The 16,453-nt window shown below is 46.2% G+C and overlaps 1 protein-coding gene across 4 annotated transcripts in view; it reads left to right on the top strand.

Moving 5' to 3' along the window:
• Window positions 1–16,453, top strand: part of ULK4 (unc-51 like kinase 4) — a 303,339-nt gene that overhangs the window by 130,294 nt on the left and 156,592 nt on the right. For all 4 annotated transcript variants that reach the window (XM_053929211.2, XM_024565949.4, XM_053929210.2 and 1 more), the window contains one exon: window positions 7,446–7,494. In XM_053929211.2, coding sequence (XP_053785186.1) covers window positions 7,446–7,494 — 49 coding nt within the window. The remainder of the gene's footprint in view (window positions 1–7,445; window positions 7,495–16,453) is intronic.

The raw sequence follows: 16,453 nt of genomic DNA, 5'->3' as shown, positions 1-16,453 counted from the left end.
ACCGGGCGTCTATCGAGGTAATAGGTAGGAAAGCATCTTGCAAAGTTGGTGATGTAAATACAATTTCTTTCATTGCCATCTAAAATCTCCTTTCTATTGGAAAACGCTTGCTTTTCACTTAACCATGGTTTCTCTTACTGAAACTCATATGTTCTGCATGCTATGTTAGGCAATGGGAGATTTTTGTGTATTGCAGGTACATTCTGAATAGCCTCGTTTTCTCACTTAATTCTGAGACCTCAGCAGATGAAGCAGTCAGCTTTATAACTTGGGTTTAATTATTTTTTTAAAGATTTTATTTAGTTAGTTTTAGAGAGGAAGGGAAGGAGAAGGGGAGGAAGAGAAACATCAGTGTGTGGTTGCTTCTCATACACCCCCCACCAGGGACCTGGCCTGCAACCCAAGCATGTACCCTGACTGGGAATCGAACCAGTGACCCTTTGGTTCGCAGGTTGGCGCTCAATCCACTGAGCCACACCAGCCAGGGTGGATTTGGTTATTTTTATATTGTCTGTGTTTTTTGCCCCCTGGGGTGTAAACTTCAGGGAAGAAGAATAATGCCGGCACATAAGGCGGATTCTATGAATCTTTGCAAAATGACCAGATCTAAACATTCTCTGTGCTAAAGCTGCTAAAATCTCAATGCTGCCCTCCTCCTTTCTGTGTGAAAAATAATTTTTATACGTGTACTTTCACTGAGAACACTTCTGCAATTCTGTGCAAGAGGAGTAGCAAACACTGTAGGCACGGGCAAACATTTCAAAGAGAGATGTCACAAATACTGTTGCTTTCGGGGTTAGACATGATGTCACGCTATAGCTAAACATTATGAAACCATTTCTTTCTGAGGCTGATTCACTGAACCAGTAATTTGAAATTCAGCTGATGTTAGAGATTTTTTTGTTTAAAAATGACTGCTGGTCTGCTGGACTGGCAAATTATGTAAGTCATACGAAATGAAAAAGCCTTGTTTTTAGTCCAGTGCTCATTTATGAACACATGCAAACTCTAAATCTCCTACCAGCCATGTTGGAAGTTTTTTTTTAAGTCCAGCATGTCTATTTGGATTTCTACCCAAGTTAGCCAGAAGCAGCTTATTTAAAGAATCAAATAAGAATTATTTTTCAAGAAGGAGGCATGGAGGAGATGGAATTGGAATGGAGGGCAAGTTCAGGCTTGTGGGGGACAAAATTCCGAGGTGGCCTTTAAGACTCCCAGCCCCTGGTGTAGGCACACGTTCTCCCAGGCATTCAGGTAAACAGTAACTTAGTGTTGCTGTGAAGGGTTGTGGGGGGCGTGGTCAAGGTCTCAAACCAGCGGACCTTAAAATACGGGGGCAGAGGTGGGCCCGAGTACTCCTGTGAGCCGTTCACATCCATCTGGAGGTCGAAAACAGGGCAGGCAAAGAGGCCTGAAGCTTGAGAAGGATTCTTTGCGGGTCTGCCTTTGCAAAGGGAGGGGCCCTTGTGATAAGGAATGTGAGTGGCCTCTAGGACCTGAGAGGGACCCTCAGCTGACAGCCAGCATGGAACTGAGGGCATCACTTCCACCGCTGCAGGGAACTGCATTCTGTCAACATCGAGAACAAGGTTGAAAACATTTTCCTTTCACCTGTAGCCCCCAGGTGAGAACTTAGCCCAGCCACACCTTCACTCCAGATGGCCGACCCTCCGAGCCCAGGGCCCAGCCAGGCTGAGCCAGACGTCTGCCTTCAGGACACTGCATGGGTTAATGGGCATTGTTGCTTTAAGCTGCTGAGTTGGTGGGCCGTTGTTGTTCAGCAATAGAAAGTGAAGATGAGGTGCCAGGTATGATCCCTGGGAGGGCTGTAGTGGCCTATGGACTGGTCTCTCTGGTTGTCGACTCTTGTCACTCAACCTGTCAGGAAGACACAGCTGTTAACATTTCAGCGTGGAGCAGACCAACATCGGCAGACTGAGTCTGTTTACCAAGATGCCTTCACAAACCTCACTCCCAGCCCACGTGCTTTCCTTCCACCCCCTGCTGGGGAGGTGACCCCCGATCTCCTCCACCTGAGGCTGGGTGGCCTTGATGACGGGCTTGTCACCATTTAGAACGCAGTGGGAGTGGTCTTTTTTGTCCCAAGGCTTCGTTAGGAGAGGCCTCGCAGCTCCTACCTTGTTCTGTAGGAGCTCTCCTCGGCGCCCAGCAGCCGTGCGGTGAGGCCGTGCCCCAAGGAGAGGACAGCAGCAGGTGACCCGTCACCAGGCTTCACTGAGCCTCCCTTGAGTCATCCCAGTCCAGGTGCTAGACAGTCTGGGTCAGTTCCTCACTCTGTCTTTGTCCTTCATGACCGTCACATGCTTTGAGTGTACTGGGCAGTCGTTTTGTGAGAGGCCCCTGAATCTGGGGCTGACTGATGTGTTTTCGCGATGAGATGGAGGTTATGTGGTTTTGGCGTGAGTACCCCGAAAGTAGTGCTGCGCCCTCCTCGGTGCATCCGGTCAGGCCACATGTGACGTTGGTGTGCCCTGTCCCTGGGCTGCGACCCGTGTTCTTGGTTAGGTGGAGACTGCCAGTTTCTCCACGGGAAATGTCCGTGTGGCGGGGGAGGAGGGGAGGTACTTTGAGACTATGCCTAGGTTCTGTTTTTTCACCATGTTTTGGAGGGGTCATGTTTTCACACTGCCATAAATTTTTTATCATTAAAGGCAAAAGACAGAAACTTTATCTTTCACATTTCCATAGTTACCTTGTCACAGACCTGCGACAGTTTGCAGGCTGGCCCCGGACTGCGGGCCACCCTTGCGGAGTCCTGCTCTGGACTGCGCCCCTCCCCTGGTTTGATTCCCCTTGCAGTGGGACTGGAGTCTGAGTAGCAAACCCAGCTGTGTCTTTGCTGCTTGAACTCCTTCAGAGGCTCCCTGGAACCTGTAGGTAAAAAGCCAGCTTCTTAGCATGACATTCAGGGTAGTGTCATCTTTCACACTGACCCCTACTGCTCAGAACGCGTGCTGCCGCCCCATGTCGGCGCACCTGCCTCCTCCACACACCTCGCCACCGGCCCCACGGTCTTTCGAGGCCCCTGAACACTTCTCATTAGCAGTCTGAGCTGGTTAGCTTTTCTCCATGTTTATTCCCTTGCATACTGTGCATACTTCTCTGGAGGGAGTTAATTGTGTTTTATGTTTGCTTATCTGTTGAGTCACTTGTCTCTGAGTTTGAGGGCGTGGATTCTGAATGTATAAGATCTGTTCATGGCGAGGCCTCAGTAGTGTTCATCATAAACTGGCTTCTAAGAAAGTTTCCCGGATCAAAAGTCTCCCCGTCCCAGGGAAGGCCTGCATGACAAGGCGGATCGCTGAAAAGCAGACACGGTGGGTAGAGAGGTCCTTTGGCGAGGACGGTGTCTCCTCGATCTCTATGGTCAGCTTGGGACACAGGGTCCAGACCTCTGACACTCGCTTGCTTCAGGGGCAGACAGAAACTTCAGGCAAGCAAATTCAAGACAGTGCAGCTCCACGGACGGGCCTGGGTCCTCTCTGGACTTGGGGGTCAGCTTTCTTTGTCTCAGCCACACTGAGCTGAAAGATCCTTTGCCTTCCTTTCCCTGCACCTCCCCCTGGCTCTTTCCTCTGAACAGAGGAAATATGGTGGGGGAGGGTCCGGGCGCTTTAGTTCCTCTTAGCTCTTGTTCTTGGTTCATCCTTGAAGGCTCTTCGGTTTTAAAGGAAAGTTTTAAAAATGTTAATAATGGTTTGAAATTCAGCCCAACTCACTTCAGTAGCTCTTGGAGCAGAAGCAGCATAATCTCCCCGTTCCCACTTTTCCAATCTGAGCTGCATCTAGTCATTTATATCTAAATATTGCTAAACTTACTTTATAGTGTGCCTTAATTATCAAGCATCAAATAAAGCGTTTAAAAACATTTCCCAACACCAGGGTGACATTTACTATAGGCATGGGGGGGAGCTAGACTGTCCAGTAATGTATCCTTAGGATTCTCCCAGCTTCCTTGGACATCTTCTCGTTCAAATAGCACCTCCTTTGTTAATAACATAAACCACAAATACATGAAATCCCTTCCAAAACAAAACCTGTCAGGAAAATCCTGTTGAGAAGAAAAATAGCAGCCTCCCTGCCCCTGCAAACAAAACACAACAAAACAAAAATACCACGGTCTAGTAGTCCCAGGAACTGCGTTTGAGAAGAGCCATGGGTTTCAGTTTACCCGTCTGGAATCGCAAGCACAGTGTGAGCACACGGCCAACTAAAGGAAGAAAAGTATTATCGTAAATATCTTCACAATCCTTTGACGATTAGGAATAGTTTCAAAAAGACCTCTGTTTTGTTTGTTTTGGGGTAAAAAAAATCAGATAAACCTCTTTGCTTCCCGTCCTCCAGGCTGTCCGTGAACCACAGACATTTCACTCCTTTCGGATTTAGGAAGTGACAGGCTCTCGTGCAGTGGCACGGTCCTGGGGATTTACGTTTGTGGTGGCTGACCACGACAGACCGCCTAAAGCAAGATAGCCGTCTGTGCCACGGTTTCCGCGGTCTGGCCTGATGATTGGAGACTTGCTGCCCGAATAATCCCTTTAGAACTGGCCACCTCGGCTTCCTTCCGAGGCGAGCCTGGTCCTCGGGTCCGCAGAGGCCTGAGCACCGGGGCCACCCTCCGGAGCACCCGGCGAGGCGGAGAAAGAGAGCTCAGAGGGCCCTGGGCCCAGCGCAGGGCCCGGCTCTGGGCATCGGAGACCCCAGCCCCTGATGGGATCTATGCTGGCAGGAGAGGAGGCGCTGCAAATAAGGAGACTGAGTTTTTAAAATCAAATGTTAAGAACGTAGAGAAGACAAATGAATATTGTTTCCACAGCAGTCTACCATCTGTGGATTTCAGATGTTTTACCTACAACTCATGGTAAAAAAAAAAAAAAAGTTTTTTATATCACCCCAGTACACACGTACAGGGTGGGGCAGAAGGGGGTTTACAGTTGTTGGTATGGAAAATCACACAATGATGAAGAAACAGTTATACAACAATAAACTGTGTCGTGCGTTCTCACGACTATAAACCTACTTGTGCCCCGCCCCGTACGTGTGCCTTGTAACTGAAATCACACACAGGATTTGTCACCGAGCAGTGCTGTGTGTGACGCCCTCGAGTGTTCTCCATAATAGTTATTTTTGGTTAAGGAAATGCTAGTCCCTGCTCAGCGGACCCCTGTCATTGGCCGCTTCTTCCGGTCTGGACGGACGCTCCCTCACAGTCTCAGATGTCTGTAGCCGCTGCTGTCCAATACTGGCTTTGGAGTTCTTTTGGAATTACATTCGGGGTTAGTCCACAAATCACAGGAAATGTCATAGGAAAATTTTTTTTCAATTAAAAGTGATTTTATTCAGCTTGGGTTCCCTTTGGATTTACCGGCAGTGGCTCTAAACGATGTTAGTCAAACCAAAGAGCAAAATGGCTGTGGTTGATCGTTTTCGGAAGACTGAGTGTTAGGGCGTAGTGACGAGAGACTCGAGGGGTCGTTCAGGTCGGCCTGCCTATCCTGCAGAGGCCCGAAGAAGCACTAGTGGTGACGTTCAAGAAGGAGTCAAGGTTGGTTGTGTAGTCATGTGTTCATAAGAGAATTTCTTGTAGAACCCTGTCTCGAGAAATCTGGTGTTGGGGTGACCGTGGTAGAGGCACCAGGAGCCTCTAGGTGCCACTGGAGGAGTGGTGTCTGTGACCCTGTGACTCTCAGCTGCGCTTGCTAGGGCCACTCGGACATGTGTGAGCTTGGCTGTTTCAGCCTGGGCCTAATAAGAGTATATACAGGATCTGGCACAAATAATGCCCCCTTTTAATGAGCTGGTAATCCATACCAAATCTTTTGTTACAAAGTCATAAGCGTGTGATTCTGTAACGTGACAATATCACACTCAAGCACGCCATGTGACATTTTAAGGGACATGTTCAAATTGTTGTCCATCTCATGCGAGACATTCACGTACCCTCCCAACCACGTTCAGTGGCGTCCCTTCTGCCGGACCCGGCATTATAATCATTTACAGAGACCAGTTTAGGAAGAGAGATGGTTAAATCCAGGAGACTGAGGAAGAACCTGGGAATGTGCTGGCCTGAACTTGAGCTTGGTCTGGAGTCTTTGCTTTTCCCATCCTGCCCAGCCATCGTACAAGAAGCTCCACGTCCAGATCTGAGCCTGCAATTGCTCAGGGAAGTGAGAGTGTAAAGGCATTTAATATCTGTAGTCAAAACCTCTTCCCTCTGATACATTGAAATGACTGAAGTGATCACACGGGCTTTGCTTGGTACTGCGGGAGGGCGTTCTAAGTGCTTCAGTCTTGGGGACTCTCTGCCTCTCACTGTCCCCTAACACACACTGGTAAATGCTGCGATCTTCTTGGGGGCTAGTCTCACAGACCTTTCCTTTTTAAAAAAAATAAATCAATGTATTATCATAGACACACAGGTTTGAGGGAGGCCAGGTGATCAGTTCTCTTTCCATCCGCCTGGCATAGCCTGGGAACTGGACAGACTGCGCGTACCTGCCGGGAGCGGACGCGTTTAAGTGCTGCAGTTTATCATGCCGAGTAAATTCCAATAAAATGAAGGAATCTGATTTTCTTTAAAAACCGAAGCGGGATCAGCAAATTACAGCTTGTGGGCCTGATGCGGCCTCCTGCCCATTTTTATAAATAAAGTTTCATTAGAACGCAGACACGCCTATGTACGCGTTATTCAAGGCTGCTTTTCCGTGGCAGTGGCGGAGTTCGGTAGTTGCTATAGAGACCGCGAGGCCTGCAAAGCTTACACTATTTACTCTCTGACCCTTTGCAGAAAAAGTTTCCTGACCCTTGGACTAAAGGCCTATTGAGAGATGAAGTATTGGTTTTAAAAATATAATAACTGTCACTTTTGAATCAAGGCTATTTTCTCTTCAACTGCATGGAAAAAATTCTTCCAGTAGATGACAATTTTTAACTCGGTTTAATGAGGGACGTGCCTGGAGCCCATTGGGTGATCGGTGTCTACATTTTTCCAAAGTTAAAGATGATGTGAGAATCACTGCGTGTTGAGTCAGTGCCGAGAAGGGGTCTGATGAGGCGTGTGTGGAAGATTACAGTGCGGCCTGCTTATCAGTCACCTGTGCCGTGACCACAGGCTCCGAGATTTCAGCTGGAGCCGCCTGTTTTGATAGTCTTCATAATAATTGTGAATTTTAATAAAATTTACATTTATAAATATCACTCTGAGTTTTGCTCGCTACAGACGAATAAGGCTAAGCTAATAAGCCATTTGCAAAGAGGCTTCATATTTCTCATGCTTAATAGCACTTCATAGCTCAGTGTGTTAAAAGTGAGTATGCATTTAACCACATGATTTCCCGGTCACAGAATTTAGGCCGTCGCAAGGTGGGGGCAGCAGTGCAAGTGTGAGCTACCTAATGTGTGGTCGTCTTTTTATCTCCCAACAGACTTGTGGAAGAAAGCAAACTGATCCCGGTCATTTTTGAAGTGATTCTGGTAAGGAAATATGCGTCTGAAATACAAAAAAGTGTTTTTAAAGTTTTGACCATGTTGTGTGGTTGGGTTCCAACCCTAACTCCGCCCAGAAGGCTTTTGTGTGTCCTTCATGACCTTACTTGACCTTATTTGGCCTCAGTTTCCGTGTCTGAGCTCTGCCCTGCTCTGAAATCATACAGGGACACGGCTTAACGACCGGCCCTCTTTACACAGGTCCTTTGCATTTTACTCCGATGGACTTAAACCGTATGTTATGTAATATAGGGAGAACATTTTTCTGAGTTGGTTTGTGGAGGAAGGGAAGAATGATGAATTTTCTGATGTTCACGGCGAAGCCCTCTGACTGTGTACTCGCTGGGTCAGATCGCCAGTTTTACGGGCAGAAAGGTGTCTTCTTCAGCATGGAGAACAGCTTAGCGCCCCTACGCCATTCAGTCGTAGAGTGCGATGTAACTGGGAACCATCTGGTTAAAAAAAAAACCAGTTGTCTGTGGGTTTTTTTTTGTGTGTAGGGAATAAAATAGGATGCAGAGGTGACTTTTCTCATTTCTGATACATCCCCACTTACAATAAATACAGATGGGAAAATCAGGCTGAAAATTGAGTTGGTGTTTATAGCAAGGGAGCGCCCTTCACCAAAGAAACGTCCTTGGTATCTGGAGGGATTATCCCCTCCACCAAAAACTTTCCCTCCTCAGCTGCCTGACAGCACAAGGGGCAAAGCAGGGGACAGGTCGGCCTAACCTACCTTGGTCATCAGTGCAGCGGTAACTGGGGGTGGTCTGAGAGCCGGTCACACGGAAAACCAGCTTCTTGACTCACCCGAAGGCCTTACTGTACACGTTGCTTGTGTGTTGATACGGCTCTGCGGTGAGACCGTCAGTTTTCTCAGCTCCCCATCACCCTTGCCCTTCCGGACGGGCTGCCTTGAAGTTGCTGAGCTGGTTGAACCCGGGTGGGGAGAAGAAGTGGGAGTGGGCTGGAGCCTGGATTGCAGTTGTCCCCAATAGTAGAAGGCTCGAACCAGTAGGCCACACACATGAAACTCATACAAAATAATACTGAATGTGAACTGTGATTGAAAAAAAATTCAAGCTTCAAGACAAAAACAAATAGTAAAAGAGGATTTTAGAGGCCGTGTTCGGAGGAGAAGGGCGTGAAGACACATGCGATGAAGATCTTTTTAATGAGGATTTTAAAGCTTTTCCAGGTGGTCTGCCTGTCTCCGCACTGTCAGCAGGATGTCCATTACTCGCAAATTTGTTGTGGGGTTGGATTCGTTTCAGAGAGCCAGGGGTAGAGTAAGCTGCTGACTTTGGCCACGTGGTCGGGCATGGCGCAATGACCCATGCTGCCCAAACTCAGCGCGTCTGTCTCACATTTGGAGAGAGACGGGTGCTGCAGACAGAGAGAGACTGTAGTGCCCGCCGTGGGCCTTACGGGGTGTGTGGGGCGCATCTCTCTTTGTGGAAGGAGGGCCTCTCACCTGGTAAGACCAAGACAGCTTCTTCGGTGACTGAGAAGCAACTTCTTATCTTTTGGTGATCATCTCAACGTCTCAGGTCTGCACGTAGGAAGGTTCTTCGTGTAGGCTACAAAACCCCTCCACACTTGATCCATCTTTGTATAACCTAGGAAGACTGTGCTCTGCAGACCTCAGCGAGTGTTTAGTTGGTTTATGCCGTGCACTGAATCCTGTCATCGTACTGTTGACGTTGTAGGGACAGGGTGGACAGTGACATCCTTCCAGGTCAGGATTTCTGTTTTTCAATGTTTTATTGGGTTGGCCAAAAAGTTTGTTTTTTTCCCCCCATAAGATGGCTCTAGTTGCGCTTAGTTGTCTTTAACTTCATTTGAAACAATTTTGTTAGATTGTATTGTGACCCCTGTCATTATATTTTCAGCATGCATTTATTTTATATTATCATTATTATTTTTAAAGATTTTACAGGAAAGGGAAGGGAGGGAGAAAGAGAAGGAGAGAAACATCAACGTGTAGTTGCCTCTCACAGACCCTGTACTGGGGACCGTCCTGCAACCCAAGCATGTGCCCTGACTGGGAATTAAACCAGCGACCCTTTGTTTCCCAGGCCTGTGCTCAATCCACTGAGCTACATCAGCAAGGGCTATATTGTCAGCATGCATATAAAAAAATTTATCAAAATTGGTGATTTTTTTATGTAGCCATTTTAATACTGAAGATGGAAGAAAATACATAGCATTTTTGGCATATTATGCTTTATTATTTCAAGTAAGGTAAAAATGCAACTGAAATGCAAAAAAAGACTTGAGCAGTATATAGAGAAGGTGCTGTGACTGTTCAAACACATCAGAAGTGGTTTGCAGAGTTTCGTGCTGGAGATTTCTTACTGGACGATGCTCCATGGTCGGGTAGACCAGTTGAAGTTGATAGTGATCAAATCAAGACATTGAGAATAATCACCATTATACCACGCAGGAGAGATCGACATCCTCAGAATATCCAAATCAATAAAGTTATTGGTGAAAATGAAAAATGTGTCCTTTATTTTATGGAAAAAACCATACAGACTTTTTGGCCAACTCAATATTTATTTATATTTTTAGAGACATGGGAAGGGAGGGGGAAAGAAAGGGAGTGAAATAATCGATGTGAGAGAGAAATGTTGATCGGTTGCCTCTCGCACGCACCTTGACCAGGGACACCAACCTGCAATCCAGGTCTGTTGCCTGACCGGGAATCAAACGGGTAACCTTTTGCTTTGCAGGGCGACGCCCAACCCATGAGCCCCGTGACCTTGCAGGCAGGTGTGAGGTGACGCTCTTCCTCTTACGGGAACAGCTCTGTACTCAGATTTCTTGTAGGACAGCATTTTAAAAGAGGTCCTGCTGCTAAAAAAGTAAAGGGAAGAAAACAGTAGGAAATCACTGCTTTTTGGAACAGGACTTTGAAGTTCTTAAAGAACATCATTGAATCCCTGTTTTCCTTTTGTCTTCCTTGAGTTGAATAATCTCAGCTTTTTCTTTCTATGTAAATGTATTTTCTGATCAATGAAATATCTTTGTAGCACTTATCCTGTGAACTCTTTACCTTGTCCTTTCTAAATTTTGTCAATGATCTATGCATAAGATAGTGTTTTATTGGTTCTGTGGTACACAGTTTTTTCAGGTTTTTACGTTTCTGACACTGGGATGTATTTTCTGATTCAGTGGCTTTTTCCAGTTGCTGTCAGCCAGGTGTCCTGGTTGCCATTACCTTAACAACCAATTTATCTTGCTTTTACTTTTCTCTTTATAGGTGTCCAACAGCAATATGTTAAAAGGATATGTGTGACTTAGTCTAAAACAGATCTTTCAATAAAAACAGAATGGAAATTCTAAGTAATAAGAAAGCATGTCATAGTTCAATTGGCAGCATTTTTCTTAGTGCTTGAGAAAATAAGGGCATCTTAGAACGGTTGGATTCCTAGTTTCAAGGAAACACAGTATATTCTTTAGTTACATTTGTTCCTAAGTTCAAGGGTATTTGTGAGGTCTAGAGTACAGGTAGCAGCTTTTAGCAATGACTGATCAGGAGGAGACATAATGAGAAGACTGTTGCAGCCCTGCATGCTCTCTGCTGCGTGTGCCTTCTAGACACCCACTGAAAAGCAGAACAGCATCGTTCTGCTGGTGGTCCACTGTGACCTCCTGGTTGCTCTTTTCTTTACTCTTAGCCCATCACTCTTTCCCAGCTTCTTTCTGAGGTCCTTAAAGCCTAATGACAGGCTTTATAACTTCTTTCTTCTCGAGTTCCTCACGTGCCGTGCTCTTACTGGCAGTGTGTCCTCTCCTGCGTGGTTTTCTCTGAGAAAGCGTGCCTTTCTCCCCTGATGGGCTGGCACTGCAGCCACAACCTGCATCTTTCCTGCAGGGCTGGAGGCAAGTGAAGTCAAAGAGAGCAGAATTCCGAATCTGATGTGCTGTTTGCACAAAATAGCAATGCGCAAATCTTGAGAATAAAGATTTCAGGGGTTATGTGCTAGAACCGAGAGCTCCGAGTATGGATTGCACTGGTTAAACACATAACCCACTGAAAGTGGTTTTATTATTATTTTTTAAAAAAGATAAATGCACTCTCCCATTGTAACCGCCAGCTCAGGAGACACAGTGCACCCTCCAGTCTGGGCGCCTCCTATCTGCCCCCTGGGTTTGCGGTGCAGGGAGAGAGGCAGGTGGTGCACGTAATTGGTCAAGAGCAGTGTGGGAGCTTCACGGAGGGAGGTAGAAGACACCGTAGATCCCAGGGGAGGGGTGACCGACTGTTCAGTGCTGGGAGAGGAGTCTCACAGATGTAACCTGTCAACATGGCCTCAAGGGAGTTGTCAGGAGCGGGGCATCCAGCTCGGGGCATGGAGAGTTCTTAGCTGTGTGTGCCTGGGCCAGAGACCATGGAGACGTGTAGGGAGTGGGGCTAAAGGGCCATTGGGGACCAGATGCCACAGGGCTTCATGTTGTGGTTGTTTCATTTTTGTTTGGCTCAGCACGTAATTTATGCTCCCTAAACCCAGGCAGTGTCCTCTACTCTAAAACAAAAACAAACAAAAAACCTGTAGAGCCCTATGCTGCCTGGACCACAGAGCTGGGGCTGGGAGAGAACCAGGCTTGGGGGTGTGGGGTTATTTATATGGAAACATGAAGCAGGTTGGAAGCTGGTTTCTGGGCGTTTCCTGCGGGTCTCCATCAGCAGGGTTTTTGAGATCATCCAAAAGGGCTATGGGGAAGGAGGCATGAAAGACAGAGCCAGTCTCCAAGGTCCCAGCCAAGGGCCCAGGACTGCTAACACCACATTCAGGACAGAGCAGGCGGAATGGCTTTTATCCCGTGTGCCAGCCACAAGCATCCCTGCTCTCAGCAGGCGCTTCATGCCGTGGGAGAGCCGGGAGCCGATGGCTTACAAACAGGAGCTGTCACAGCAGCTGGGCGCTGCTTCCCGGGCAGGGCATGAATGGGCGTGAGAGCACCCCATTCACGTCAGCCACAGCAGCAGCTGGTCGGGCAGGAGGTGGAGGCCCAGGCAGCCCACAGCGGGTTACGCTGACGGGTTCCCTTCGCAGTCCTCAGGGTCTCTGGCTAATAAATGTTGGCTGCTGAAGGAGTGGGCCATTGGGCGTGAGCAGGATGGAAGGCCTCCTTTTCCCCCATTTGCTGCTCTCTAAAGAGTAGGAGTTGCATTTCAACGTGTTTTAAGTGTGAGTTTGGATGGATCCACCTTTGCATTTTGCTACAACTGTTACCTCTCTTCATTTTATTTCAGTGGTTTATGTTTTGGCCTGCTTCAGTAAATCATTTTAATGCCATGTAATAGAGGCAAACTGTTTTTCATTGGGGAAAAAGAAATCTTTATTCATGGCAGATTTTCCAATATGTGCCCAAATATCGCTGTCATGATGTTTTATGTGTCTGTTCCAAAACAAACAATTAAACAGCAATTTCAGTGGCAAATGTTAACAATAAAAATGAGATTAGCAACACACTAGTTTGACAATTATATTGTCTTAACAGTTCTCGAAGATAGCAGTTGAAACAAGGTTTAGTCAATCTTTCAAGGCAACTGTATTAGTAGTAGAGAGTCTCTTTACGGGCCCTTGGAGCCCGAAGGATTTAATCACCGAGATGCCAGCGCCGTGCAGACTGGCAGGGACGTTACACTGAAGGAGTGTTTTCAATCCATCCAGGCTTCTAAAATTACTTCGCTCCATTCTCGTTGCAACGCCTCTCGTGTGAATTGGTTCTTCGGGTATGTGAAAATGACAAGTTCCTTATAAGTTTATGAATCTGCATGCTTGTATCCAATGTGCCTTTAGTAAGATTCTGCTATGCACATAGGTATGAATTTCTAAACTGGAAAACAAGATTTGATTAACATTTCAAAATGCTTGACTTGGGAAGATACTTTCAACGTTGTACAAGGAGTACTTATTGGACGCAGGAGATAAATTTGATTCTTCAGCCTTCCCATACACCTATTCAGGGCTTTTGTAGATTGTAGAATGGAGCTGCATAAGCAGTTCTTGTTGCATACAAAGGTGACTTCATGCAGGCCAGCATACTGCCATTTAGGTAAGTACTTTGAGGTGTTTTCTTGGCGGTGCGTGGGTGGGTGGACGTATATTTGTATGGGTCTGTTCTTGGTAGTTTGTGTCATAAATTTATATTTGAAAATAACTCCCTGTGGCTACGGTGCAATCTGTAGATACTGGATTGAAGAAGTTGCCCGTGTAACAAATGAACAAATGATTTTACTGTGATCAGTACCATGTTATTAATATAATTAATACCACGTTAGCTGAATAAATGGGGTGAAGCTGAGTAAAATAAATATATCTGTAAACTTGGGTTAAAGCGTAACTAGCTTCTGCAAAATCAGCCCAATTGGTTTGAAAGAAGATGCACTTGATGAAGATAAAAACCACATGCTGTGCCCACTGAAGAATGCCGAAACTCAGCTGAGGCTGCAGTTCGCCAAACAGGGCAGGTGCTGGGCGTGGGCTGCTTAGGGGCTTCTCCCAGGCCGCGGAATCCTGCGTTTTATCGTCATCGTTCTTGTTTCTGGTTCCGCTCCAGGTCCTGGGCTTCACTTGGAGGCAATAGTATCCCTTCTTCCTTCTCTCTAAGGAGACAGTCTGGTTAAAAGGCACCAAGTAGATAATGTACTTCCCAAGAGTGTAAGCTTTTGTGTGTTTTGCTTTGCTTTTATTCTCGACTGTGGAATTAGGCTTGTGAGGAGGGGTGAAGGTAGGGCACAGACAACTACGCAGCTACAGACGAGTGAAGAGGGAGGCATGGTCCAGAAAGGTGGAAGGAGGGAGGCGCAGAGGAGCGGACCACTGGGAGAAAGTCCGAGGAAGTGAAGCTAGCGTGAGACTGAAGGGAGAGGCAGGGCTTTTGTCCCACGGTCTGTGAAAGCCAGGTGCTCGGCCGCCCGTCCTGCACCCAGCATCGCCTGTGCTGTTGAGGAGGTTTCCCCGCAGACCTGCATTTCAGTGTGGAGGCCAGTAGCCGCGGAACCACAGTGTGTCCAAACTGAGTGTTGAATCCGTACAAGAAGAGTGTCAAGTAGCTGCTTAATTTTCTTACATAGATTGTGTGCTAAAATGACCATCTTTTGGGATCTATGGGGCTAAATGCAATATTATTAAAATGAATTTCATCTTTTTAACTTTTTTTTTTACTGCATCATTCAGAACACTTACGCCGTGTGGTGTGCGCTATATTTCTGTTGGATGGCGCTGCAGTAGGTGATTTCCTAAGTCCGACACCCTCCGTCACACTGGGAGTCCTTCCCGAGGGAGGAAGCCACACTGTGCGCGGTCCCACTCTCCCCAGCACCTCGCCTCCTGCTTTGTGCCTTTTAGCCTGTATGGGTTTGCTAGTGAGCTAGTGAGGGAGACCAGGCATGGCTGTTCCACTGAGCCCTGCTCCCAGCCTGCGGTCCCTGACCGTGGTTTAGAAGGAGAAGATGTAGGAAGGGCCAGTGTTTGTCATTGTCACATACAAAAGGGAATTTGGCTGTAGCTCCCCCGAATTTTGGCCACGGCTGGTGACACCACTTGACTTCCTTTTCTGACTCTGAACTATCTGGTGGTGCCTGGTTACTGGCCCCCGTTAGGTTAAAAAATAAAATGCCTACTGTGTGTGTCAGGCATTGCTTAGTCTCACTGCAAAACCCTGCGTGTTTGGAGCCCTTTGAGAAAAGGAACAAAATAAAAGGACTCTTGATAAATGCAGAGAGTGGCAGGAAGAGCCTAGGGTGAAACCAGAGATTACTCGTTGCGGGTGTTGTAACCACTGAGTGTTACTTGTTCTCAAACTGCTTCAGTAACATAGGGTCCTGTAAAGTTCACTTAGGAAGAGAGTATGAGAATGCCCACTTTTTAAGAAAGTGGAAATACCAGCAAAAAGTTACTAGTTTAAATTACATAAAGTAGCAAGCAACTAAAGCCTTTGCTTTTCATGCTCTTTTGCATGTTTTCGTGGAAGAGCAACAAAACGCCGAATTTATGTGCTCACCCAGAGCTGCAGAGGATTTTCTAGTGGAGCCAGGAAATCTGATGCACGAAAGCAGTTTACAGATTTACGAGAAAAAAAGAGCTTTTTAAATAGCTCTAGCCAGTGAAATTGGATTTTGGATTTATTAGAGGCACCACATTGGAGAAAGACTGTGAGGAGAAGCCAGCGGAGGCGAGTTATTGCACAGGATTTTTAGGCTTATTTTTTCTGTTAACAAGAACAATACATACTTGTAAAGATTTCAGACAGTATAGAAATGTCTAAGTCAGAATGTCAAGGCCTTCCATAATGCCACAGCGTACAGCTTAATACATATTCTCCTCATTATTTTTCACATCTCTCTCTTTTTTTTTCCAAAAATGGGGCCACACTAAATATTCTACTTTGTATCTATCTTCCTAATGCCCGTAGGAGTGATGTATATGTGCATACGTATTATTTATTCTATTTAATGGCCATATGCTATTTTATTGAATTAGCATAATTTATTTAGCCAACGCCCTTTGATGGATATTTCAAGTTTTCCCCCCAATTTTCTGCTAACATGAGCAACTCTGAATAGAATATCTTTACACATTTATGTGAAGTTCTATAGGGTAAATATTTGAAGTTAAATTGTTACACCAAAATGTATGCATCTTTTGCTTTTTAATATTACTCTCCAAAACGGTGATATGAAATTTCCCAGACAGCCTTGTGTAGAAACACCCGCAGCTCTGCCACACTCACCGCTGGGTATCATTGTTCTTTTAAATGGATAGTTGTTTGTATTTTGTGCCGTTTGCTTTTTAATATCAGAGTCACATTTATCAGTTTGTCTTGCTTATGGCTTCTGTGTTTTCCAGCATACATAGGAAAGGACTTCTCCTCAACAAGGCTATAAAATATTAATCCATCTTTTAAGCTGTACATTTACGATTTCATGATT

The sequence above is a fragment of the Desmodus rotundus genome, chromosome 8 (genome assembly GCF_022682495.2).
Source record: "Desmodus rotundus isolate HL8 chromosome 8, HLdesRot8A.1, whole genome shotgun sequence".
NCBI classification, from domain to species: domain Eukaryota; kingdom Metazoa; phylum Chordata; class Mammalia; order Chiroptera; family Phyllostomidae; genus Desmodus; species Desmodus rotundus.
The sequence above is the reverse complement of the archived record's forward strand: the minus strand, read 5'-3'. Positions and strand labels throughout refer to the sequence as shown.